The sequence below is a fragment of the Phoca vitulina genome, unplaced genomic scaffold (assembly GCF_004348235.1).
Source record: "Phoca vitulina isolate PV1807 unplaced genomic scaffold, GSC_HSeal_1.0 scaffold41, whole genome shotgun sequence".
Lineage (NCBI taxonomy): Eukaryota > Metazoa > Chordata > Mammalia > Carnivora > Phocidae > Phoca > Phoca vitulina.
The window spans coordinates 257869-284736 of NW_022589744.1; the positions used below are offsets into that span (position 1 = coordinate 257869).

Below are 26868 nucleotides of genomic sequence, written 5' to 3' on the forward strand. Positions count from 1 at the left end.
CTGCTTTCTTTTCCTTTCCTAATAAATTACAGGCAGACTTGAACAGATGTCAGGTTGGCATTCAAAACCTAAAATATAGCTGAAAAGCAAGTTATGACTAATACAAGGAAAAAAGATGAATGTCAGAAAGCTTCATTTTTTTTTTCTTTTTTTCAAATTTCAGATAAGCTCTTTAGCCTTAGGGTTCCTTTTACAGAGCCCTGGAGTTCGGCTAGATGTCTTAACCCCCATTTAAATTGCAATCTCTCCTCATGAGTGGGGGTGTGAAAATGCATCTTAAGAGTGTCAGTGTTTATGTTAATCTGAGCAAGAACACCCTCTCTCCCAAATATGGCGCGTACAAAACCTCAGTGCCCTTTCTTCCACCGTATTTTATTTGCACTGTTTTTAGCTTATGAAAGATGTCTGCATGTGATTGAGAGGCTCCTTATCTTCTCGGCGCTCTACTCCATAGAGTAACTGCAGTTTCACTTACGGTATCAGAAGAGTTGCTTTCCTCTAGAATTCCAAAAGAAATCTTAAAAATACAGATTGAAAATGGGCTTAGAGAGGTAGGCATGGAGAAAGGGGACCAAAAAGAACAGAGTCGTTTCAAAGACGGGGGCACAAGATATCACAGAGGCTCTCCTCCCCGCTAGGTGGCCTGGATCTCTGCGAGGTATAGAGCCCCCAAAAGGCAGCGTGAGGTTGGAGACCCTCTCAGTCTGCACACCCTTTTCCTTCCAGCTCTAAAACGGGTAACTTCTGCCAAAGCCCCTTTCCTTGGCTACAGGTAAACCTAGTCCTAAAACTACTTTAAGAGATGCTAATTCTTTAACAATCATTCCACTGTCCTTTGAAGAGGATTTTTGGTGGGTTTTTTTGCCCTGGCATTTACAACTTAGGGGTAATTGCCAGGGATGCTGAAAAATGAAGTTTCTTTACAGAATCTCTATCTTTGCCAACAAAAGAGCCACAACAAGAACTGAGGGACTCAATCAATTATCCGCAACACTCTCCACAAAACTGCGTGCAAGGGAGTAAGTGTGGTAAATGTCTGAACGCACGTATATATTCAGCTGGCGCCTGACTGTGCACAAGGACAGCAATCAGCTTCTGGGTTTACTCACCAAGACTTTCAGACTCCACTTTGTGATGCCCACACCTCTACCCTGGGACTCAGAACGTGCTCCTAGGACATTTACTGCATGTGCATGACCTCACCTGACCTCGAACGTTCCTGCATCACTGTGTGCCTCTGGTTAGCCCTTTGGTCTTCGTATACCTCACCACAACATTCTGCACATTTCCAAACTACATCCACAATCGTGGAAAGGAACATGAAGTTTTACAAGCAAAAGGAAAGAACTGTATTACCTAGAAGCAAAATTATCACTCATAAACACAATGAGAGAAGAGAATTCTAAATCTATCACTCCGTGAACTTGCAACTTTGATATATAGGCAAAAAGATCCATTTACTTAGGATTCCTACTTACAAAGTAGACATAACTCTAGACTCCATGGTAAACACAATGATTTGGTCTCAAGCCAAAAGTAAAAAAAGTTCTCTGCTTAAAACAAAACAAAACAGCCCCATAACCTACATAAATTATTCTTTTCTAATCACTATTTTTTTCTATTTTAATTGATTTAAACAATCACACCCAGTGTCCAATCGGATCCCCAAACCATAGAAGTTTAGCTATTTAGTTAATAAAGAGAGAGGAAAAAAATCAGACAATTTTGTTCCCACCTGACAGGGTAAAAGAACACAGCATATATATAAAAAGAACTTGTGCAGGGTTGTTTTTATATTCTATCCAAATGTAGCAATGTGTCCTTTTATATACCTTTACCAAAGCCTAATGAGAATTTTATAACCACACTGTTCTTGGACTGCAATGAGGTATTCCACTATGTAATTCCCCCAAAACTCAAAGGAAGAAAGAAGACTCTAATGGAAAACGCAGAATGACATATGCATAGCAAGAGAATTATTTCTCAGCCATTTTACCATAAAAATGAGCTTTAGGACACTGACAATCTTCATTCAGAATAAAGAAAATAATGTCTTTCAATTTAGCTCAAAAGCAAAGGTAGTTTTATATTTTTTGTCTTTTAAATCAAATTGATAACATGCATCTTGATGGCAAAAAGTCATAAAGAGAAAAAAATTTTTTAAAGAACAGAACTCATTTTTTATCCAATTAATGTAAAAATATTAGAAAAATAAATCCACAAAAAAGGTTCTGGATAGTAGCCCTCACAAACAAAATTGAAATCCATGATTCTTAGTCAAAAAACATGTTGACGATAACAAAAAGAAAATTATTATAATTTAACTGATTTCAATATTATGGATTGCAGAAACACAGATTAAATTCACTCAAAAATTCCAAATCTGTTTTGATTTAATCCCAAACTCTCCAACAGCTGGCAAAGTCACAAATCAACCAATATGAGTTTTGCTCCTTTCGTATTATCTGCCCAACTGCAGACAGAGGCCCTCATGAGTAAGGTTTGGATAATGCACAAACAGGAAACACATATCTGAATAACTGAATCCTTGATAGCTTCCAAAAACTGTGAGAAAATATTTATAATATAATTAAAAATATAGCTTATTACAGAAGCCGTTATTTTTCTACTTGTTGGCCGGATAATATAAATCTTCAAAGAAACAGAATCATTAGACTCTTTCTGCACTGAGCTCAGCCTTGAAAACCAGTAAAAAATATGCCATAAGAATAACAGAACATTTAAAATCATCCTTTTATCTCTCCTGATACCCAAAATATATGCAAACAACATTTCCATGTCTTGATCAAAAAGCTTTATGGACTTAACTGTGCTTCAAAATACACATTACCAAGATACTGAATTACCACATTTTTTACTATGTTCCAAATTAAAATTCTGTTTTTTATGGACTTGGCCTTTGTTATCTTTCAGATAAAAAAAGTATGTTATTGCCATCTCAAGGTGTATAAAACTCGGGTGATGAGGGTCTCTGTCATTTTCTCTTAATCCAACTCCAAATTCGACCTTTACCCAGAGAACAGGTGTGTGCTATGCCTGTAATTTATCAGAGTGAACGGCCAGGCAGAAAGGCTACCAACAATAGGAGGCTAATAGAACCAAGCACTTAGTGCCTAGAAAGCAGTTCTTTTCCCCACCATACTTTTATCTGCCAGTAGCAATGTAAAGATAAAGAATGATGGAGGTGAAGGGAGTAATATATTCATATTCCTTCAGGTTTTTTTTTAGATACTGTTTTTATACTAGTAGTCTGCCAGAAGCTGTTATGTTATAAATTCCTTTCTCAGATATTCTATTGCTCACATTCCAATTCAACCTATGATATGGATATGAAAACAGTCATGACAGCATTTCCACTAGGGCAAATAAAGCCACTTCACACAAAGATAAATTAAATAAACCTTCAAGAAGGAAATGATAAATGAATAGCACATTTCTTTATATGCAATATGGAAACTCCCATGTATATCCTGCATTTGTCTTTTTGGATCAAACTTATCTAATTGAAAAACATGCCAAGAATCCATTTACTAGGCATGAAGATGTACTAATTGGGTAATGCAACAGCACAATAAAAAGAAGCAATAGCTAACGTAAGAACAATGCCCACAGTCTAGTAGGTAATGATGATTTAGCAGGGTAAATCTTAGACCTACAGTGGATCTTTAGAGTCAGGTGAAATTCCTAAATATGCCCTAGAGAAAAACATTCATAAATAAATAAATAAAATGAAATTTCTAAAAATGTCCATACACATACTTAAATTAATAAATAAATCAATAAGATAAAGTAACCCCAAATATTTCTATTTTCCCTATAAAACTAAAATGTAATTTTAAAAATTCTAATACCTTAAAAAAAATTTTTTAGAACATTTTTTTAAAAGAAAATGTTAAAACAAAAATATACTGGCAGGTCTGAAAAATAATTTCAGAACATTATTTTAAAAAAAATTTCACTGCATTTTTTTTTTTTAACAATACAAGATTTTTATCAAATTTTCCTTTTTAAACTCACCCATCTGCTCCACAATCTCTGGAGGAAATACTCGGGACGCAAATGCTCGTCGGAAAATATCTGAAAATTCCTTGTCCAGACCTCCTATTCCCATTTTTTCAAAGTTCCAGTCAGGATTGATGATAGATTGGCGATTTTCCTTGGTTTTAGCTTTGCCTATGTCAAACAAAGGTAATCAAATGTGAAACAAGAACTTCATTACTGGGTGAAAAAAGACAGAAATCACTGGGCATTTTTAATGAATAGAGAAGCTACCCTATGCAAAGATGAACATACTCTTAGCTGATTTTCTAATAAGAAGAACGAGTTTTGCTATGTTAACTACTTTGTCTGGACCCACTTAGGGCCAGTAAAACATTTCAGAAATGTCTAAACTCATGCGGTAGTCCATTTGTGATCAATCCATGGAGCTCGGTCTTATTAACCTCTTATCCTAACAAAGTTAACTAACTTGGCTGATGAGAGGAAACACCATGTGTATATCTGATGAAGACAACACTAGTTGCTAGAAATGCAACTGAAATCTAGCAATCCCTCAAGGCTCCTGAAACAAGTGTATTTAAAAATACATATATTTATCTAGATTAAGTTTATAAACTGTGTATGTAACCCCTTAGCCTGAGAGGATGCACTGAGTAAGTCTGATGTCTTATTTTTTTCCCCACTTGCACACAAAAGTCTAACTTAATGATTTCAAAATTCACGTTTTCTACTTTTCACAAATAAAACTTATCTAACTTAAATGTCATAGTGCCACCTAAAGTAACTCAAGAGAACCACATTAGCCATTTCAAAAACAATAAAAGTACCTTAGTTCACTCTACTATAAACAAAAAAGAAAATGATATAGTTTTTTTTAAATTAGAGATGAAAAGGTCACATTAGAAAAAGTTTATCCTAGATGGTGATTTTATGGGTTAGGGTTTTGCGGACTCATTTTCTTTACAAAGGGATCAAAAATATATTTCTTACACTCTACTGCCCTCTTGTGGCCAAATTTACCGCATGCTAAATCAATACACAATTTTATTGATCAATGGGAAAAAGCCCATCAATCACACCTTTGCATGAATTACTTAGAAATATCCACATTGTATGAAAGTCATGCAACTCCCTTAAGATAAGATACCTTAACAAAAGGTGTATGAAAGGTGTATAAAATACAAAGAAATCACTTCAGAAATGTATTGGATCAGTAACAGGAGATTCTGATAAAACCTACATCCGTAACAACATATATAGTCAATAAAAATTACATTGTTGAGGTGTATTAAGAGGTTTGAAATATGTTAGGCAACAAACAAATTATAAAACATTATGAAAATAGAATCAAATTTTAAAATTTTAGTGTGTGTGAGTTGTTTTTGAGTGAATGTTTCTATATTTTAGGAAACAAATATTTTATTATAAAATAAAGAAAAAACAGTAAGGAGGAAATGATAATTTATGGATCAAGAAAAAAGGTCACATATTTGAAGGTAAATAACCTTGGAAATAATGGTATGCAACCAATGAAAATCCTCTACGTTCTACTGGGGAAGACATCGGCAGAGTGAAAATCACCCCAAATCAGAATTACTATACAGTTAATGGCATCATCATTCTGGTGAGTTACTTTTCTTAGAGTCCAATCTGCATTATCTAACATAAAAGAGTAGGACTGAGCTATGAATCTGTTGGGAACTTTCTTTACCTGCACATTCACCATTTAACTCAATCACTAATAGAAGTGATGTTAGTATCACACTTAAAACACGACCAAGTGAGGGGCAGTTGACAAATAACTGACCAGTTCCCAACGTGCATACAGACACGTTATGCACCAAGGCTATGTATAAAGATAGTGGAAGCCTGAGGAACTGCCAGAGACCAGAGAAGACTATGGAAACTAAACAACTAAATGCAGTGTGAGATTGTGAATCACACCCTAGAACAGAAAGGACATAATGAAAAAATTAGTGAAACAGAAATAAAATCTGTAGTTTAGTTAGTAGCAATGTAACCATGTTAACTTAGTTTGGGTAACTGTACTATGATTATTTGGGATATAACACCAAGGAAGTTTGTGAAACATACAGGACCTCTCTGAACTATTTTTGCAAATCTTCCATAAGCCTGAACTTATCTCAAAATTAAAAGTTTAAAAATTAGGGGCGACTGGGTGGCTCAGTCGGCTAAGGGTCTGCCTTCAGCTAAGCATCTGCCTTTAGCTCAGGTCATAATCCAAGGGTCCTGGGATCGAGTTCCGCATCGGGCTCCCTGCTCAGCAGGCGAGTCTGCTTCTCCCTCTCCCTCTGTCCCTGTTCGTGTGCTCTCTCTCTCGCTCGCTCACTTCCTCTCTCAAATAAATAAAATCCTTATAAAAAAAGTTTAAACATCAATTTTATTCTGTATTTTTTCCTGATCAGTGTCACCATTATGAAATTAAAAATTACACATGGCCCACATTCTATCAGACAATGATGATCTAGTGAAGGTTTTGGACTTTTTTTTTTTTTGAAGATTTTATTTATTTGACAGAAAGAAAGATAGCGAGAGAGGGAACACAATCAGGCGGAGTGAGGGAGAAGCAGGCTTCCTGCAGAGCAAGGAGCCCGATGTGGGGCTCGATCCCAGGACCCTGGGATCATGACCTGAGCCGAAGGTAGACGCTTAACGACTGAGCCACCTACCAGGCGCCCTGTTAAATTTTTCTTTTTTCTTTTTTTTCTTTAAACATTTTTATTTATTTATTTATTTGACAGAGAGAGAGAGAGAGAGAGAGCACAAGCAGGGGGAGCAGCAAGCAGAGGGAGAGGGAGAAGCAGGCACCCTGCTGAGCAGGGAGCCCGATGTGGGGCTCAATCCCAGGGCCCAGGGATCATGACCTGAGCTGAAGGCAAACGATTAACTGACTGAGCCACCAGGTGCCCTAAACTTTTTCTCTGTATCAGCACATCAGATGGTGATGAAATACTGTGTGATTATGTGATAAGCCTTCTCAACAGAGGTGCCCTTATTCTCCTGCCAGATTTGAAAATCACGGTAGTTGAGTCACGTACAATAACAGAGATAGTCCCACTTCATTCAGACTTTTCTAAAAATTGCAAATCTTACCAATAAGATTAAGTGATGAATTTTCTGCTTTTTCAAATGCAACTTGACTGTTTCCAACAACCAGTCCTACTTCAATCTGTATAGAAAGACAATAATTAGTAGTTAGCCTAATAGTGAACTTCTGGACTTCCCAAAGCAAGGCCAAAAATGAAGAGGGAATTAAGGTCTCTTCAAGCAAAGCAAATCTTCCAAACTATCATCTAAGTTACATTTATTTTTGTCCTACCTTCTACTATTTCTATTTAATTTCAATGCATGTATCTTTTGATAATGCCTGACTTACTGTTATTATGTGTGTGCAATAAATATCATTGCATTCAACCAGGATTACGAGTACACATACAAATTTCAAATTACTATTAAGTCTGCAAATAAGTGTAATTTATGCTATATTTTGATAACAGCGTTAGCTATAAAAGCAATGTTTTCTCCCTACTACCTTAAAAGAAAGAGTACATAATATGAAAGAAAACACTGAGCGAGAGAATGGCTAGGAATGTTATATTAATCTGCACAACTCACACCACAGCGACTATTAGAAATAAAACATACCTTCTGTCTTTTACCTGTCGCGGGCTCTCCCTTCAGGATGCTAGGATCCATGGCTTCAATGTCCTTTACCAGCAAACCAAAAAGCTTTTCGTTGAAGCTAAACACAAGCTATGTAGAAAAGAGATAAGAGGAGAAAAATCACTTCCTGATATAATGGCTGGATTCTCACATCATCACCAGTGTTTTCCAAATGCAGGGAAGGCAGCTTTCTCCTGTATATCCCTCTCAACTCTGCTCCACAGGCAAACTACTCACACAGGCAATGAGAGGAAAAGGGAACTAACATTTATTGAGCATCTTCATGTGCCAAACAAACACTACAGGAGGTCCTATACTTAATGCTCATGAACTCTCTCGGAAACAGATAGTCTTCCTCAGTCTTACTGGTAAGGGAGCTGAGACCCAGGGAGGGCCTGAGCAACGGAAGCCAGAGTCATAATAAACGAGAGTGCGAGGACTCGAGCTGGGGTCCTGGGTCCACAACTTGAAGATTCATGCCTTTCCACCACCAATACAAATCCCTGCCATACAAGTGCACAGACAGCTTTTGAATGCTCACTCATTCACCAAGTTTTTACTGAGTGCCTACTACAGCCTAGGCCCTCTTCTGCCTGCTGGGGTATAACAGTAACTACGGCAGGCGAAGCTGACTTCCAGTCCTGCCACTACTGAACTCTACAAATGGGAATCAATACAAAGAACAGTGATTTGGGGTAAGATATTTATTTCTTCTCTGTATTATGGAGGATTTTTCTCTCATGGGTTTATAGACATCTGCATGCTACTGGGTTTTAAATGATTACAAATACCAAAGCATCTTCGGGCGCCTGGGTGGCTCAGTTGGTTAAGCGACTGCCTTCGGCTCAGGTCATGATCCTGGAGTCCCTGGATCGAGTCCCGCATCGCTTCTCTCTCTGACCCTCCCCCCTCTCATGTACTCTCTCTCTCATTCTCTCTCTCTCAAATAAATAAATAAAATCTTTAAAAAAAAAAAAAAAACAAATACCAAAGCATCTTCTATTAAAGTAGTAATGCTAAAGGAAAAGGTAAAAACAGTGACGTTTAGGTAAGCAATTTGAGCATAATTATTCATCAAAAAGTGTCGGGATCCAGAGGGAATACAGCACAGCTCAAAAAGCAATGGACAGGGGGTCACCAAATGATCAGAGGACTGTCATCTTGGGGAGCCTCCCCGGACCCTCTAATCTCAAGCAGTACCATGCTGGGTCTCTAGTACACCATTTCATTTTACTTACATCAAAGTACTTAACAGTGCATGGCAGTTCTTGCTTTGTTTCTATCTTCCCCAACTAGAGAGTAAGCTCTGTAAGAATAGGAAATGTGTGTATTTTGTTCACTGCTGATCTGCTGGGACTAAAATAGTAGCTGAAACATACTAGGTTATCCAGTAAATATTTGTTTAATTAATTAACTGTTCAATTAACTAATGGGTTCTTGTCTCAGCTATGGCCCTGGCTGTGTAGCCATGGACACGTCATTTACCTTCTCTGAATTTAAAAATTACTCATTTGCAAAATGAGGAAGTTAGACAAGATAATGCTGAGGGGAAAAAAAAAAACCTCTGAGGTTCACTCTAATTCTAACACTCTTAAAAATAAATAATAAATGCACTATAACCTTTTTCTGTCTATCAGTGATTCAGTTTCACTTGTGAAAGCTTGATTATAATGTATGGATTATCCAGATCCCTGGTCTTGTTCTTCCAGATTCATGCCATTTCACTTAGATGAGAGAATTCAAAGAAGTGACACTCCTTTATTCCAAGAGCTAGTTCTTTCTACCACTTCTCTCCCTGACTGTTCCACACACTGCCCCAGATGAGAGCCTGCAAGGACAGTCTAGGTAAGTCACTATCAGAATGCCATAAGCAGCGACTCACAAACTTTTTGGTCTCAGGATCCCTTTATATGCCTAAAAATTTTTGAGAATCCCTGAAGAGCCTTTGTTTAAATGGATTATATCCACTGGTATTCACTATAGTAAAAATTAGAACAAGAAACTTAAAAATGTATTTATTAATATAAAAATGACAATAAATTCACTATGTGTGAACATAAATGACATATTTTTAATTTATTAAAAAAACCCCGCCAATTCCCAAAATAAAAAACGTAAGTGGGAACCGTGGCACTGTCACATTTTTGCAAATCTCCTTAATGTCTTGCTTAATGGAAGAAAGCTGGACCCTCACGTCTGCTTTAACAGTCAGTGTGCTGATGAGCTAGCACACATCACAAAGTCTGCAAAACTCCACTGTACATTCATGAGGGAATAAGAGAAAAAAGAGACATAACATCTTGGTATCACTATGAAAATAAGTCTGACTTCACAAACCCCCTGAAAGAGCCACAGGGACCCCCAGAAGTCTCTGGACCACACTTTGAGAACTACTGCTATGGAGCTATGAATGACAGGAGGAAGGAATTAGGAATAATTAAGGAAAGTCCACAAAAATGGGAGACAAATATAATGGTGAGGTTAAAAGAGCAGTGATTATTTCTGCGTTCAGGGCGCCTGGGTGGCTCAGTTGGTTAAGCGACTGCCTTCGGCTCAGCTCATGATCCTGGAGTCCCGGGATCGAGTCCCGCATCGGGTTCCCTGCTCGGCAGGGAGTCTGCTTCTCCCTCTGACCCTCCTCCCTCTCATGCTCTCTGTCTCTCATTCTCTCTCTCGCAAATAAATAAAATCTTAAAAAAAAAAAAAAAAAAAAAATGTTATATTTCTGCGTTCAAACAAGCAGCAATTTATGAACTCACGCAGCTTTTTAAGTAAAATTTTAAGAGAACAGAATTTCTTCGTAGGAGGTTAACAATATATTAACTGAAGTCCAAAAAAAGGCAAGATCAGCAATATCACTTTTAAGGATAGAAAATCCGGGCTTCAGATGTTCCATGAAAAACCTGCAAATATATATACATATTTGTCTTAAGATTCTCAAGTTAGTTTATAACCAAAAGAGTTAAGAATTACTTTTCTACAGAAATATATCAGGTAAATGAGAATGCCATCCACAGACAAAACAAATGTCCCACAACAAGAAAAGTAAGAAATCTGAGACATATAAGTTTGCAGTCTTCCCAAATTTACAGAGGAAAGAGCTACTGTAATTAAATATGACATTGTAACCTAAAAGCTACTTTAGAATTTTTCTGACTGGACTCAGAGGTTCAGTAAACACATCTCCCATCACTTTTTATCATTCAACTGGATATATCAGTCCATATGTGAAGCTCCTTGCAATTTCTAAAAAGAATTAATTTTGGACAACTACAGAGACTGGAACGCCCATTAAGTGGGAGGAATGAAAGAAAATTCAAAACCACCTGCTGTCCCACTGAGAATGCCTGGTTGTTGAACTGCTGAATGAATTCTGCTGCCATCTTGTCAGTATCGTAAGGGTTGGAGTCAATGCTCTTTTTCTGCAGGAAATCAATCTCGATGGTCATTGTGCCAATGCACTGTTTGGCCTTGTCAAATGTATATAAGGATACTAGGGGAAAAAAGAAGAAGCATTTTTAAAATCTCAAGGACACCAAATACTTGCTGCATTTCGAGTAACTAAAAGTTTCACATAAATGAAGCCTAACAGAACTTGACCAAAAGGGGGCTTTCCATGGCCATCACTGGAGGGACACACAGGCACAGATTAAACAAAATAATAAAACCACTGGAGATTTTGCTCCCCTCTGAATTAATTAGGACATACTGAACAGCACTCTCCCTCTACCTTTACCCCTCACCTGACTCTTACGGGAAATCACAACCCTTCCCACACGGTCTCTACATCTTCCTCCTTCTCATTTAACAGAGGACAAAATGACAGCCTAGGAAGTGCCAGTGGAGTTGGCATAGCATGCTGCTTTCAAACAAGATTTTCGTTTGACACCAGCAAGAGCTAACGTGAGAAGTATGTGGACTCTTTTGCCCTGCAAGGTAGTGTGTGTAGGACAAAAAAAAAAAAAAAAAAAAAAAAGCTTGAGAAACAAAATTTACTAGGCGGGTTTGCTTAGCAACTTAGAGTTTGACATTTCTTTTTTAATACTACAAAAATATTTACTGAGCACCTACTATAGCCAGGGAGTAAGTACTCTCAAGAGTGGGTACTCCCTGTACAACATGTAAAAGAAGGCAAGGACTGTTTTTAACTCATCTTTATATGAACAGCATGTAACAGCAAAAAACCAAATCTCCATGCTAATAACAAGATACAAAGGAACTTTGGAGTTGGAGTCTGTGTCTCAAAAGATTCTGTTAGGGGGCACCTGGGTGGCTCAGTCAGTTAAGCAGCTGCCTTCGGCTCAGGTCATGATCCCAGAGTCCTGGGATCCAGCACCACATTGGGCTCCCTACTCAATGGGGAGCTTGCTTCTCCCTCTCCTCCTGGCTTGTGCTCACTTGCGCTCACTCATGCTCTCTGTCACTATCTTCGTCTCTCTCTCTCAAATAAATAAATAAAATCTTTAAAAAAAAATTGTTAGTTAAGTATAAGAATCTAAGTAATTCATCTAGCTCTCTGTGCCTTTGTCACATCTGCAAAACAAGATGGAACTACATAAACCTTTACATTTCTTCCATACCCTAAATTCTGTTCTAAACTTATTTCTTATAGTCTAGCCAGTTGAGTTATGTATGAAGATTTTCTATAAATTCTCTGAATGAAATTGCTTGTATAATCATATTTTAATATTTTGGTTTGCCATTGTAAAGGGGGACACACATAAAGATAAACATTTTCAATAGAAAATTCACTGAAGATCAAAGAATAACTTCAAATCTCAGCTGAAAGTTTCAAAAGACTTTCCTGCCTCCACTTCTGGGTGTTTTGTTCTTTCTTAACATTTTCCAGAAAGTACAGGTTACACATTAAGTAATTTTCATAAGCAAGAGAGCCTAATTGTTTCCTCATATAGTGAAGATAAGTACAGAATGAAGTATCAATATAAAAATGAGTAAGTTGGTTCAGCAACTTCATTTCCAGGTGTTTGTATCAAAAAGACTCCTAAACATTTATCTAACAAGAGATCTATAGAGAGGTTCCTTGCAGCATTATTTGTAACAGTCGAACATTGAAAAAACACTGATCAGTAGGGGAATGATGAGTAAAATGTGGCATATTCAGAATGTGGAATACTGTACAGCAATTAAAATTAAAACTTGATGTATATTGGGGCGCCTGGGTGGCTCAGTCGTTAAGCGTCTGCCTTCGGCTCAGGAAATGATCTCAGGGTCCTGGGATCAAGCCCCACATCGGGCTCCCTTCTCGGCTGGAAGCCTGCTTCTCCCTCTCCCACTCCCCCTGCTTGTGTTCCCTCTCTCGCTGTGCCTCTCTCTGTCAAATAAATAAATAAAAAATCTTAAAAAAAAAAAAACTTGATGTATATTTAATTGTGTAATTATAAATTATATTGTATGTATATGTATAATTTAGATGTATAAAATGTGTATAATTTAAATGTATAAAAGATGGATGGGCTATTAAAATATAACATTGAGTAAAAAACTGTGCAGCAGGAAGATTTATAGTATGATACCATTCTGTGCATTAAAGACTCAAAACCAATTCTATAATGTCATGTGTATTTATGCATGTGTGTATTCACATATACACATACACCTATGTGTGTATATACATGTGTGTGTCATCTATATATTAAGAAACTTGAATACATGTATTAAAGTGTCATTATTACTGACTATAGCTTTCAAATGTGCTTTAATTTAAGGTCAGTTTTCCTAACAGAAAAGACCAAGCTGTTACGATTACAAATCCTGCCGTCAGTACCATGGACAGTACCACGGACAGTACCACAGGCAGGACCATGGTCAGCACCACTGTCAGTCCCAAAGGGACAGAGGCCCTGAAGGTTTCATACAGGAGCAAAGAAGGGCTATAAGGTTGAGAATGTTTTCTTATTTTATGATTAATAGAAATTTAATGCCAAAGACTAATAAAAATTATTTTTATAAGCAAAGAATGGTATAGGCAGTGCTTTGAATAAAAAGACATTACAATGAAAGGCATACACTATAATGGTCAAAAGGTGTTAATTGGACATCAGTCCGTAACACTTAAATATGTAAATGATTCTTCTAGAAGATTCCTTCACACTCACTGACTTGACTAAAAAAATTCTCACCTTACAGACAGAACTCCTGTTTCAGAATCTTTGAATTAGCACTCCCCTTCATACCACACATCCTATCCTATCTGTGCCCACATTGCTACTTACACTGAATCAGCTTTCTTCCTTTATGGCCACATCATCCACATCACTCAGGCCCCCAAACTCTTCCTTGCCACAAGCTAAATCTACCTTAGTCCCACCTAATCACTTAGTTTTATAATTTTGCTCATTAAGTCTGTTTAATTCACTTAAAAAAAAAAAACATTTTATTTTTTTAAAGTAATCTCTACACCCAACATGGGGCTCAAATCCACAAGCCCAAGATCAAGAGTCACATGCTCTACTAACTGAGCCAGCAGGTGCCCCTGTTTGATTTACCTTTTAAAGAACTGACTTTACAATCAAGACAACCATTTCTGGTAGCAGAAGAATGCTTTAAACATAATTTAAGTCACAAAACACATTTCTCAACTCATCAAGATTTATAATCTTGAATTTTCATACCTTTTCACAATAGAATTTACCTACATTAAAGGTTAAATTTAGGCACTCTTAACTATATTTAGAAGAATAAGTTTGAAGAAGAAACCTACACTACAAACACACCTATTTTCTCACTAGATTTAATAAGCATACATTTTTATTTCTGCCAATGTCTGTAAATAAGGAACCCTGATTTCATGCACTGACCTACTTCACTCTGGTGCTGAACTCCTTCCTTGTCTCAGCTTCTCACCAGGCTTCAGGTGAGGGGGTTAGAGTTAAGGGAATCACTTATGTCAGTGTTTCCCAAAATGTGGCTGAGGAATCACTTAATAGTGAGTGTTAAAAACACAGATTCATGAATCAGACTTCTCAAGGAAAGGGCCTGGGAATCTTTTTTTTTTTTATTTTTTAAACAAACTCTCCAGGTGTTTCTCCCAGGCAAGTGTGGAAAGCACTAATTGTGCAACTCTCTCCACCAACTACCCATATCTAAAGTAATTTCCTTTATTTTCACCCCCAATCAGAAAATTTTAGCCCTCATCCTATTTCCACAAAGGAAAAAAAAAAAGCCACCTAAAGATAACCCCAATATTTAAGTTCCTTCTAAAAAAAAAAAACCCCACAAAAATTGAAAAAAATAACTCAACAAATGTCCTATAAAAAGAAAACACAACGTATATCAAAATACCACAGCATTTCAGCTGATAAAGTGTCTTCCCCCCAAAAAATCAACCATGAACTAGAAAAATATATATATAACACTTTAAACTGAATTAAATATCCTCAAACAAGTATGTAGAGATATAACAAAACATCTATAGTCAGAAGATTAAAATGTAAGAACACAAATAGACAAAAGAATGCAATTAGAGTTTATGAAACTCAGGAAGGAAACTGAAGAAAAAGATAAAACTATTTCAGAGTGAATAATAAATTACAAAGTGCCCATAGGAGAGTAGATTCAAATTAATATTTAGTAAGAGGCAGTGAAAGAAGAGGAAAACAACCAGATAACAAAAATAAAATAAAAAAATTTTTTTTAAAGAACAAAGAGGGAGCACCTGGGTGGCTCAGTTGGTTAAGCATCTGACTCTTGATTTTGGCTCAGGTCATGATCTCAGGGTTGTGAGATCGAACCTGGGTCGGGCTCCACGCTCAGTGCAGAGTCTGCTTGAAATTCTCTCTCTCCCTCTGTCCCTCCCCCTGGCTCATGCTCTCTATCTCTCTATAATAAACAAATAAAATCTTTTTAAAAAAAATCTTTAAAAAAAAGAACAAAGAAAAAAGTAGAAGGAGAAAGGGGGAAATAGAAAATGATCATGAAATGTCATATAGGCAACAGATGAAAGTCAAAGGATATCACTTAGAACTGACAGAACAGGGGCACCTGGGTGGCTCAGTCGTTAAGCATCTGCCTTCGGCTCAGGTCATGATCCCAGGGTCCTGGGATCAAGCCCCACATTGGGCTCCCTGCTCAGCAGGAAGCCTGCTTCTCCCTCTTCCCCTCCCCCTGCTTGTGTTCCTGCTCTCGCTCTCTCTCTGTCAAATAAATAAATAAAATCTTTAAAAAAAAAAAAATAACCGACAGAACAGTTTCTGAAAAGGTCAAGTAAGAAAAAAAAAAGGAGGGGGCTAAAGGGACTATGAGACATATAAATGCAAAAGTAATCATTAAAACAAAAATATAAACACTCCAAATACCAAAGTAAAAATTCAAAAATAGCGAAGACAACATGCCAAAAAGGGAAACACAACTAAAATGTAAAATAACAGAACTGAGATCAAATATATCAGTCATATCAATAACGTGAATGGGCCTAATAAACCTATTAGAAGATTTCAAATTGGCTCATAAAGCAAACCCCAACTCTATATTGTATGCCACAGACACATCTAAAACACAGAGATTAAGAAAGGCTAAAAGTAAAAGATGGGCAAAGAAATACTGAGCAAATTAAAAACAGTAAGAAAACAAGGTTTGTGATCCTGACATCAAAGTATAATTTACAACACATTAAACAAGATAAAGGAGGACACTTTATGATGCTAGTAGCCACAATTCACATTAAAAATATAACAATTATGAATATCTACATACCAGATAACACAGAAACTACTATGTAAAATAGAAACTACAGGAAATGCAAGGAAAAATAGACAGAAAAACACTAAGATTTTAACACACCACTCAGTACAAAACAGGGCAAGTGGCCAACAATAAGTAAGAATATAGAAGTTCTAAGTGGCATAATCAGTAAAGCAGAGCTTCTGGATATACAGCAAACACTACACCCTGATAACAGAGAATATACCTCCTTCTCAGTGCACATTCTTTCTGTGTGTGTGTGTGTGTGTGCATGTGTGCACATGTGAGATGAAAATGCTTGAGATCTACCCTCTTCTCAAAGTTTAGGTATACAATACAGTATTGTTAACAATAGTCACCATGCTGTACATTCGACCTCCAGAACTTATAACTGACACTTTGACCAAACAACTCCCCATCTTATAAATGTTTTCTTCAAAAAGATCACCGTCATGAAAGGAAAACAAAAAAGCTGGATTAGAGAAATGACAGCTAAGTACAATACACGGTCCTGAACTGGATCCTATACTGAAGGGGGAAAAGGCTGTAAAGGAAATAACTGGGACAATTATCAAAACTGAATTATGGACTACAGATTAAAGTTTCAGTGCTTAATTATATTAATGTTTCATTTCCTGAATTCAATTACTGTAAGAGCGCATCTTTGTTCTCAGGAAATACATAATGAAGTATTAGATGTAAAGAGGAATGATTTCTGCAACTTAATCTCAAGTGGTTCAGAAAAAAAATGTGTGTATGCAGGCATGTGTGTAGAGAGAGAATGAATTTTAAATATATAATTGGTGAATCTGGGTAAAAGTAGTAATATAGGGATTCTCTTATTTTTGCAAACTTTTCATAAATATGAAATTTTTTAGGTTTTAAAAGCAAGCAGAAAGAGGCGCCTGGGTGGCTCAGTCGATTGAGCGTCCAACTCTTGATTTCAGCTTAGGTCATGATCTCAGGGTCATGGCATTGAGCCCCGGGTCGGGCTCTGAGCTCATAGGGGAGTCCGCTTGAAGATTCTCTCCCTTTGTCCCTCCCCCCACTCATGCACACTCTCTCAAATAAATCTTTAAAATACTTTTAAAAAAGAAAAGCAAGCAGAAAAAAACCTGACTTAATTATACTTGCTTCTTCTTTCCTTCTCCTGCTGTACCCATGAAGTTGACAGGAAACTGACAAGAAGATTCATACCCCATTTTCTCAATTTGTCACAGTGCCTAAGAGACAATGCCAGTTTTTGCTTATTAGCTTCTTGGCTTATTATCCACAAGTAGCTTAGTCTTTTTTTCCTCCTGAAGTCAGAAGCTGCTTTCCATGCCCTTCCCAACTACGGTGACTTGATACACACTTCATTTAAAAAAGCACATTTGGAGTGCCTGGTGGCTCAGTTGGTTAAGCACTGGACATTTGGTTTTGGCTCAGGTCATGATCTCAGGGTCATGAGATTGAGCCCCACATCAGGCTCCCACTCAGTGGGGAGTCTGCTTGAGGCTTTTCTCTCTCCCTCTCCCTCTGCCCCTCCCCTGCTTGCATGCACGCATGTGCTTTTTCTAAAATAAATAAATAAATCTTCAAAATAAAAAATTTAAAAAAAGTATACCATTTGCTTAAATACTGCTACCCTTTCCTTAACTTAAATCTGATTTATCTTTCCAAACACAGAAGAAAACATATCTCAGTATACAGTAAAATGGAATCACCAAGTAATACCAATTATTTCTCTTCAACATGACTTAGACTTTTTTTTTAAGATTTATTTATTTGAGAGAGAGAGAGCACAAGTGGGAGGGGCAGAGGAAGAAAGAGAATCTCAAGCAAACTCCACACTGAGAGCAGAGCCCAAGGCGGGGCTCGATCTCATGACCCAGAGATCACGACCTGAGCCGAAACCAAGAGTCAGACACTTAACCAACTGTGCCACCAAGGTGCCCCCAATATACCTTAGACTTTTAGAAAAATTTTTGCATAGCCATAATTTCACAAAGTCCTATTCAACTTAAGTCTAGGCAAGTCAAATGATCTCCAAGCTATTTTCCTTAACTCCTGAATCCTCCCCTTTCCTCACTATCCTCCACACTGACATCAGAATCTTTTTTTTTTTTTTTTAAGATTTTATTTATTTATTTGACAGAGAGAGAGATAGCAAGAGCAGGAACACAAGCAGGGGAGTGGGAGAGGGAGAAGCAGGCTTCCTGCCAAGCAGGGAGCCCGATGTGGGGCTCGATCCTAGGACCCCGGGATCATGACCTGAGATGAAGGCAGATGCTTAACGACTGAGCCACCCAGGCGCCCAGAATCTTTTTTAAAGTTAGGATTTTGATGGGCTCATTCAGAAATTCTCAGGAGCTTTCAACTGTCTTTGAATAAAATCCAAAATTTCCAGTATATACTTTTAGGCCCTCCACGAACTGCATACTCTCATCATTTAATAGACTCATTCAGGTAAATCCTTTCAATCACGCAAACATACTTCCTGAGCACTGGCTATGATTTGCTTGCTCCCATATGAATGCCTTTTATTGATATTATTTCTCATCTTAAGAGTCTTTCTTCCTTATCTCCACTATGTAATGCTTTCCCCCTACTTCATAATCATGCTCAGAACTCCAGTGCCTAAGATTTCTCTGGCTGACTTTCCAGTCTCCAGTCAATTCATTCACTCCTGTTCTATCTTAGCACTTTCACACAGAGCTCCCAGTGGTAATATCTGTGCACTTATTTACCCTGTACACTTTCTGTGAGCTATGAATAAGTGGATATTCTTTCCCCCATTAGGTTGCAATTTTCAGGCAGAATAGCAAGTCAAGAGGTAAGTACCATAACTATTTACTTTTCCATTCTCATATATCTAACCAGTAACTTAAATAGGATCAATGTTTAATGGCCTGACAATCAGTAATAGAAAATTTTACAGATATCCACAACCATAAGAAACTCATAAAGAAAATCTACATAAGGTAGCTAAAAAACATACCTACCTTCTATTTCTTGCCCAATAGAAAGTCCAGCCCATTTTCGCTGTAAAATAAAAGAAAAAAAAAAAAAAGAAACTTAAAATCAAATCAATCAAAATTAGAGAAATGAGGAAAAGAGGGATTTCTATGAATTTCAGTAACAGGAACACATTCAAAGATCAAAATGTGGTTTAGTGTTGTGTGTTGAACTGTGTTCCACAAAAAGATATGTTGAAGTCTTAGCCCCTGGCACATGGGAATACAACCATATCTGGAAATAGGGTCTTTGCAGATGCAATCAAGGTAAGACGAGGTCATTATCAAATTAGGGTAGGCATAAGCCAATATGACCCCAGTGTCCTTACAAGAAAAAAGACAGACAGACACGGGGAGAAAGTCATGTGATGATGTCGGCAGAGACTGAAGTGACACATCTACCAATCAAGGAACATCAAGGGTTGTTGGCAACACCAGAAGCTAAGCATGAGCAGATTTTTCTCTAAGGCCTTCGGACAGAGCATGGCCCTGTTTACACCTTGATTTCAGACTTCTAGACTCCCAAACTGCAAGAGAATAAATTTAAGCCACCCACTCTGGTACTTTGTACAGTGGCCCAAGGAAACATATTTATTTATTTATTTATTTAGAGATTTTATTTATTTGACAGAGAGAGAGAGAGCACAAGCAGGGGGAGGAGCAGGGAGAGGGAGAAGCAGGCTCCCGCTGAGTAGAGAGCCTGATGTGGGGCTTGATCCCAGGAACCTGGGATCATGTTCTGAGCCAAAGGCAGCTGCTTAACTGACTGAGCCACCCAGGCATCCCTAGGAAACATACTTATATACTATAGTTTATATCTGAACATCTATCTGAAAACATACAAAGCTTGCCTTTGTACAATAAAACTGGTATCACTGAGTAGGATGCTTCTTTGCACACTATATTGCTCCTGAAGGCCTTCATAGTATCAGATAATATTTCGGTGTTCTAAATGTACTATGGTTACTTATATTGTTTGCTATAATATCTCAAAAAGAAAGACACTCAATTCATGAAAACTAAATTAAAGCTTGTCAGCTAAACTAGCTTGAAACCTAAGCAGCGATTCCAATCATTAGATGGTCCTGATTACTCTTCGTTATAGCCAAAGGATTTTCAGGCATTTGCAACTAGACTTTGGCTTCTCCCAGATCCAGACTGGTTATAACGGCAAGAATATATGGAGGCAGGCCAGACTGTGTTTAGGCAGGAATTTAGGACTGGCTTGGTATGGATTCAAAATTAGTCACTACAGATAACACTTCAAAGAACAGTGGGAAAAATAATTTTTGGCTGAAAATCCACATTTTATCTACTCATCAAGCAGTGCAGATTTGCGGGTGGATGGTGAAGAGGCTGCACTGTGAATATGTGCAACACCTGCTTTCCCCTCTAGCTCTCTCAGCACAGGATGCTTCTCCCTCCTCTCTGCCCTTCATGCCCTCTTCTGTAATATCCCACCTCACTTCTGGCCAATGAGAAATTTAGCAGCATGCGGGGTAAGTCCAGACTTTGGGTCACAAAGCAGCCACAATTAGGTTCTGTATTTTAATCCCAAAGACAGACTCAAACGATGACAGTAATAGTATCTATCATATGGGGTTGTTTTGGGAATTAAATGAGCTAATACATGCAAGAGTACCTAGAATAGTAGTCCTGATAATCAAGAGGCATACAAATAGAGAAAAGGGGAATTGTGAGTAAAGATCTCCCATAATTTTTGAGGGCTTCAAGAGACCTTCAATAGATCCCTAAAGAGTGTTTGATCTCTTTCCTTCAGCCTCCAGGGGAGTAAATCAATGCTCATTAGCATACTAGAAGGTAGGGGTTGCATCACATTGCTGAGGACTGTGGGGTAAGTAGCACAAGTAAGATGATAAGGGAGTAAAGGATACAGACTAGTACTTGCAATGCTCCTCAAGTATGTATTAGGTGCCTGCAACAGTGCAAGACAGTTTTCCTGCAACAGTGCAAGACAGTTTTCCCGCCACAGAATCCATCAACAGTCATACATGTAATCATAACCCTTCCACTCCTTAAGAAGCCCAGCAAGTTACATTGTAATTTGAGACAGCAACTATTCATATCATATTCATTAGCGTGACATCATTGCACTTTAAAAAAATCACTATTATTAGATGTCAATTTTATAAATTTATTTTTTAAGATTTTATTTTTTTATTTGACAGAGAGAGCGAGCGCAGGCAGGGAAAGCAGCAGGCAGAGGGAGAGGGAGAAGCAGGCTCCCCGCTGAGCAGGGAGCTCGATGCAGGACTTGATCCCAGGAGCTGAGCTGAAGGCAGATGCTCAACTGACTGAGCCACCCAGGAGCCCCTATAAATGTTATTTTTATATATTTTCTGTTACCCTATGAGTTAACATTAAAATAACTTGAGACTTTATCTGATAGCTAACTGATATTACCGCAGAATTTTTTTTAAAATTAGGAAAAAAATCAAGGCAATAAAAGGCAAACATAGTAAAACTCATAATTAAGAATGTATCTTTAGGGGTGCTTGGGTGGCTCAGTCGGTTAAGCATCTGCTTTCAGCTCAGGTCATGATCCCCCGGTCCTGGGATCGAGCCCTGCATTGGGCTCCCTGCTCAGTGGGGAGCCTGCTTCTCCCTCTCCCTCTGCCCCTTCCCCTTGCTAGTGCATGCATGTGCTCTCTGTGTCTCTCTCTCAAAAAAATGAATAAAATCTTTAAAAAAAAATAAAAGAATATATCTTTAGGGGAAACTGGGTGGCTCAGTCGGTTAAGCATCAAACTCTTGATCTCGGCTCAGGTCAGGATCTCAGGGTTGTGAGATTAAGCCCCGGTGTCAGGCTCCGCACTGGGTGTGGAGCCTACTTAAGAGTCTCTCTCTCCCTTTCCCTCTGCCCCACCTCCCTTTAAGAAAAAAAAGAATGTATCTTTAAATTCCTTATATAAATACCTAGATGTTTTTCTTCCACATGAATCAATTCAGTTCCAGGATGAGGTTTGCTTTATATGAATTGATTTTTCTAGGACTTTCAAGAATGGAAGAGAATAGGGGCGGCTGGGTGGCTCAGTCATTAAGCATCTGCCTTTGGCTCAGGTCGTGATCCCGGGGTCCTGGGATCGAGCCCCGCATTGGGCTCCCTGCTCCGCGGGAAGCCTACTTCTCCCTCTCCCACTCCCCCTGCTTGTGTTCCTTCTCTCGCTATCTCTCTCTGTCAAATAAATAAATAAAATCTTAAAAAAAAAAAAAATAGAATGGAAGAGAATAAATTAGCATCTAAGTTACCTGAGGTAAACTGAATGCAATGCTCCCTGGAACCACTGACGGATGGGTCCTCAATGTAAATGTGTACCTGTGGTTGGGAGAGGTTCTCACAATCACATGCCTGAAAGACAAGAAACACAGTTAGGGCCCCATGTCAAAGGAAATAAAAAGCATCAATTCCACTGCATGTGTTCATTTCCAACAACTGATGCTTGATGGGTACCAGGTGGAAACATGGCAGAGTATTTGAGAGTCCTGAAGGAACAGAACCACAAATTTCATTTCTCAAAACTGTCAGCAATTCAAAATGTTTTCCAGGCATAACCTTGGGCCAAGCACACATCAAGGAAAATCAGGATCAAGTTCAAGAGAGTACATACCAGTCAAAATAGCAACACCATTATATTTCCAGTTTACATAAAATTGAAGACAATGATTTAGAGTCCTAGATATTAAGTAAAAATTAGATGAATTTCCTCTCCTGGGAATTATTTCACACCTTAAATAGAATAAAGGGAGGAGAACCAAAGATAGAAGAACCAGGATATAACAGTCCAAAAAAAGTTAGTTTTAGGACTATTCATTAAATCTCTGTAGGCTCTCACAATAGTTGAAACAGTAACAATCTATAAAATTAAAAAGATGGTAAAAATAAAAAATTGTCACAAAACACATCAGCTTTCATATAGATATCAATATTTATTATTTCAAAGCATTTTGTGCTAATTCATTCTGCTCAGAAGTTACCCATAATAGATAAAATATAGTCATCTCATGATAACCTCCTACAACGAGAAATTGCCATGGACTGTGTGTATGATAAAAGCTTCAAACTCTATTTTGCAACAGCACTATCTGTTTTAAAATCGTCTTTTAGAGGGGCGCCTGGGTGGCTGAGTCAGTTAAGCATCCGCCTTCGGCTCAGGTCATGATCCTGGGGTCCTGGGAGCAAGCCCCGAGTTGGGCTCCCTGCTCAGTGGGAGTCTGCTTCTCCCTCTCCCTCTGCTCCTCCCCCTACTCATGCTCTCTCTCACTAGCTCGTTCTTTCTCTCAAATAAATAAGTAAAATCTTTTTAAAAAATTATCTTTTAAAATGCTATGACTTTTTAAATATTAATGGTTAATGTTTCTATATACATCATTTTGTCACAACACAAGTTCCTTATATCTGCTATATTTCAAATAACTCTATCATGAGTATGGTGAACATTTGACAAATATAAGAGATTTCCATAAACAAATTCTTACACTGATTATCTATACCCCAGTTTATACATAGAAAGTTCTGTGTTCAACTTAGTATCAAAGAATTTTTAGGACAAGAAACAATATTACTGCAATAATGTAATGCAGCCCCTTATTCTAAAGCTGAAAACTACAGATAATTAGCAATTCTAACTTTGTAAAACTCCTGGATTTTACAGAGTTTTGATTTTTTTTTTTAAGGCTCAGTTAAAATTCTACCTTATTGTTCCTTATTTCCCTACTCTGCCTTCTGGTGGGACGACTTTATCTCCTTACCTCTACCAGCCTCAGAAGCATATGGGTGGCACTGAGCTTGGTAGTAGGGTTTTTAGAAATTCTGGCAGTGGGTGATGTGAATCGGTTAAAATAAATGACAACAAAACAATACTTATAAGTAAATACTTATAAAAACTTTGCTGTGCATCTTCTAATTTTCATGTCCCTTAGATTATCATAGTAATAGTCATCAAAATAGCTAATATTTATTGGGGCACCTGGGTGGCTCAGTCAGTTAAGCAGCTGCCTTCAGCTCAGGTCATGATCTCAGGGTTCTGGGATCGAGCCCCGAGTCGGGCTCCCTGCTCAGGGGGGGGGTCTGCTTGTCCCTCTCCCTCTACCCACCCCTCACTTGTGCTCTCTCATATAAATAAATAAAATCTTTAAAGAAATAGCTAATATTTATTGAGGACTTATTAATGTGCAAGGCACTGTTCTAAATGCTTTTATATAAGTCAATCTGCCCAACTACCCTGAGGAAGATATTATCATCATCCCCATTTCACAGATTAGGACACAGAGGCACAGACATGGTGAATAGATAAAACTTATCCATGGTCACCCAGTCTGTAACTGGCAGAGCCAGAATCCAAACTCAGACAATCTCACTACAGAGCCAAAATCCTAATGACTATGCTATATGATTTATAAAACCAGTATGTTTAGTTCTGCTAAGAAAGTTGATGAAAATAAAAGTTATACATAAAAAGCTATGTATGATTTTTAAAACCTATTAATCAAAGTTTAACATAGTAAAGACTAAAATACGTAACTCTCATCTCTTCCATTTTCCAACTCAGCAAGAGGAATTAAAAAATTATTCTCAAGTTTCCTAAAATATAAGAGCTCTCTAGAAGTTTCTAAAATACCACTTGGCAGGTTAGGAGAAAACAAAGTTAGATACTCACTGGCCAGGCTGGAAATCCTTTTCATTCACAACTGCACAGTTGGTTAAAGATAATTCATCTGTAGGACATCTTGCAGCTTGCATACTCTATAAAAATCAATGATTAAGAAAATAAAATTAAGTCATCTTTCAAAGATTTTTTTAAATTTATTTATTCAAGAGAGAGCACAAGCAGGGGGAGCAGCAGGCAGAGGGAGAGGGAGAAGTAGGCTCCCCGCTGAGCAGGGAGCCCGACGTGGGGCTCGATCCCAGGACCTGGGATCATGACCTGAGCTGAAAGCAGACATCCAACCAACTGAGCACCCAGACACCCCTAAGTCATCTTTTATAACCTTAAAGAATAGTTTATGCCTCCTGTCCTCTATTCCTCATCACCTGTAGTAAATACCTATTGTTTTTGACTCCCTGCATTCCTTCCTCTGTGGTAACAGCAAACCCTTCCTTTGGGAAACTGTTCCTTCCCCATTCCATATGCTTTCATGGGCCTGAGAATCACAGCACACGGGCAACCACAGATTCTATTTCATCTGTGGGATTTTATACAGACATGTACCAGAAGGACACTCTTCCTTGCCTCACCACTGCATGGAGGACGACTTTCTGCTCTAAAAGAGAGTGAAACTATCACAGAGAAAGCAAAGGTAACAGAGACACAGACAAACAGACACCTTCAAATACAGATCTGACAACCAAGTTAAAGCCCTTGAGACGAGTACTGAACATTGGTTATGAACCAATAAATTCTTTTTTTCACTCAAGCTTATTTGATTTGGTTTTCCATCTTTTCTGAAGAAAAGACTTTTGACTCATTCAAATGCAATGAAGTAAATTCAGTAAGTTTAATAAAGTGTATCATGAAAAAATTATTTTTATAAGAGATCCCAAGTGGTCTGAGCCACATTTCCTAAGGATTAAGAAAGACCATCTTCCAAATATCTCCAAACAAAGATAATTAGAGGATACACTTTTTTCAAAGCAGCGATTAATCTTTTTGATCAACAGCTACTAGCAAAACATTCCTTCATATAACGTACTTAACCAATAACCATTCCACCATTCTCTAGGGTTTCCTAGTTAGTGAAATATGACCCTTGTAGTCATGACATGTAGTTTATGACTAAAGTGCTCATTCTTTAAATCTCAAGCCAAAGCTGATTCTTCTTAAATTTGCCTTCCAAATACAAATGTATAAAGCAAAATAAATTTTTTGCTTTGCTTTTAACTAAAAGTCTAGTTTCAATACAGTTACCCCAGTTGTTTAGAGCAGTGGTCCCTAAAGTAGGCTATGTGCACCAGAAGGATTTGCAGATAATCCAAGTATCAAAATTAACTGCATTTAGAAAACAGACCTCTAAATAGGTAATATCATAAAATATTAAGCCAAAATTTTTAAAGAATAATGAAGTAGCACTTTGCTCTTTGTATTTTTTAATAAAATAAAAATGAGAGTATGTTTTACATCTTCAGTTCATCCTTTTTAACACTTTTGTAAATGATTTATTATGTAAATAAATTATTAGTATGTCACTTATAAATAAATATGTATACATATTGGAGATACATGAACAAAACATGTTTAACTTATGGGATTCATAAAATGTTTAGAAATCACTTATTTAGAACATAAGATGAATAAAGTCTGGGTCATAAGTTTGCTTTATGAATAAGACAGTATTTTTGCCCATGGTCCGTCTGTCTAGCCATCTGACAAAAGTGTACCAAACTTTTTAGTTTGCTGCCCATCCTGGGGTCTCTCTCATCTACAAGCTTCTTCCTTGTATATACTTCATT

General features: G+C 37.6%; 1 protein-coding gene across 1 annotated transcript in view; it reads right to left on the reverse strand.

Annotated features, from left to right (window-relative positions):
- The window catches only part of NSF (N-ethylmaleimide sensitive factor, vesicle fusing ATPase), a 142549-nt gene that overhangs the window by 93550 nt on the left and 22131 nt on the right, over window positions 1-26868 (reverse strand). Inside the window, exons 2-8 of the mRNA XM_032429921.1 lie at window positions 25079-25164; window positions 22671-22770; window positions 19389-19428; window positions 11031-11197; window positions 7687-7794; window positions 7135-7210; window positions 4039-4194 (exon numbers count right to left, since the gene is read on the reverse strand). Coding sequence (XP_032285812.1) covers window positions 4039-4194; window positions 7135-7210; window positions 7687-7794; window positions 11031-11197; window positions 19389-19428; window positions 22671-22770; window positions 25079-25164 — 733 coding nt within the window. The remainder of the gene's footprint in view (window positions 1-4038; window positions 4195-7134; window positions 7211-7686; window positions 7795-11030; window positions 11198-19388; window positions 19429-22670; window positions 22771-25078; window positions 25165-26868) is intronic.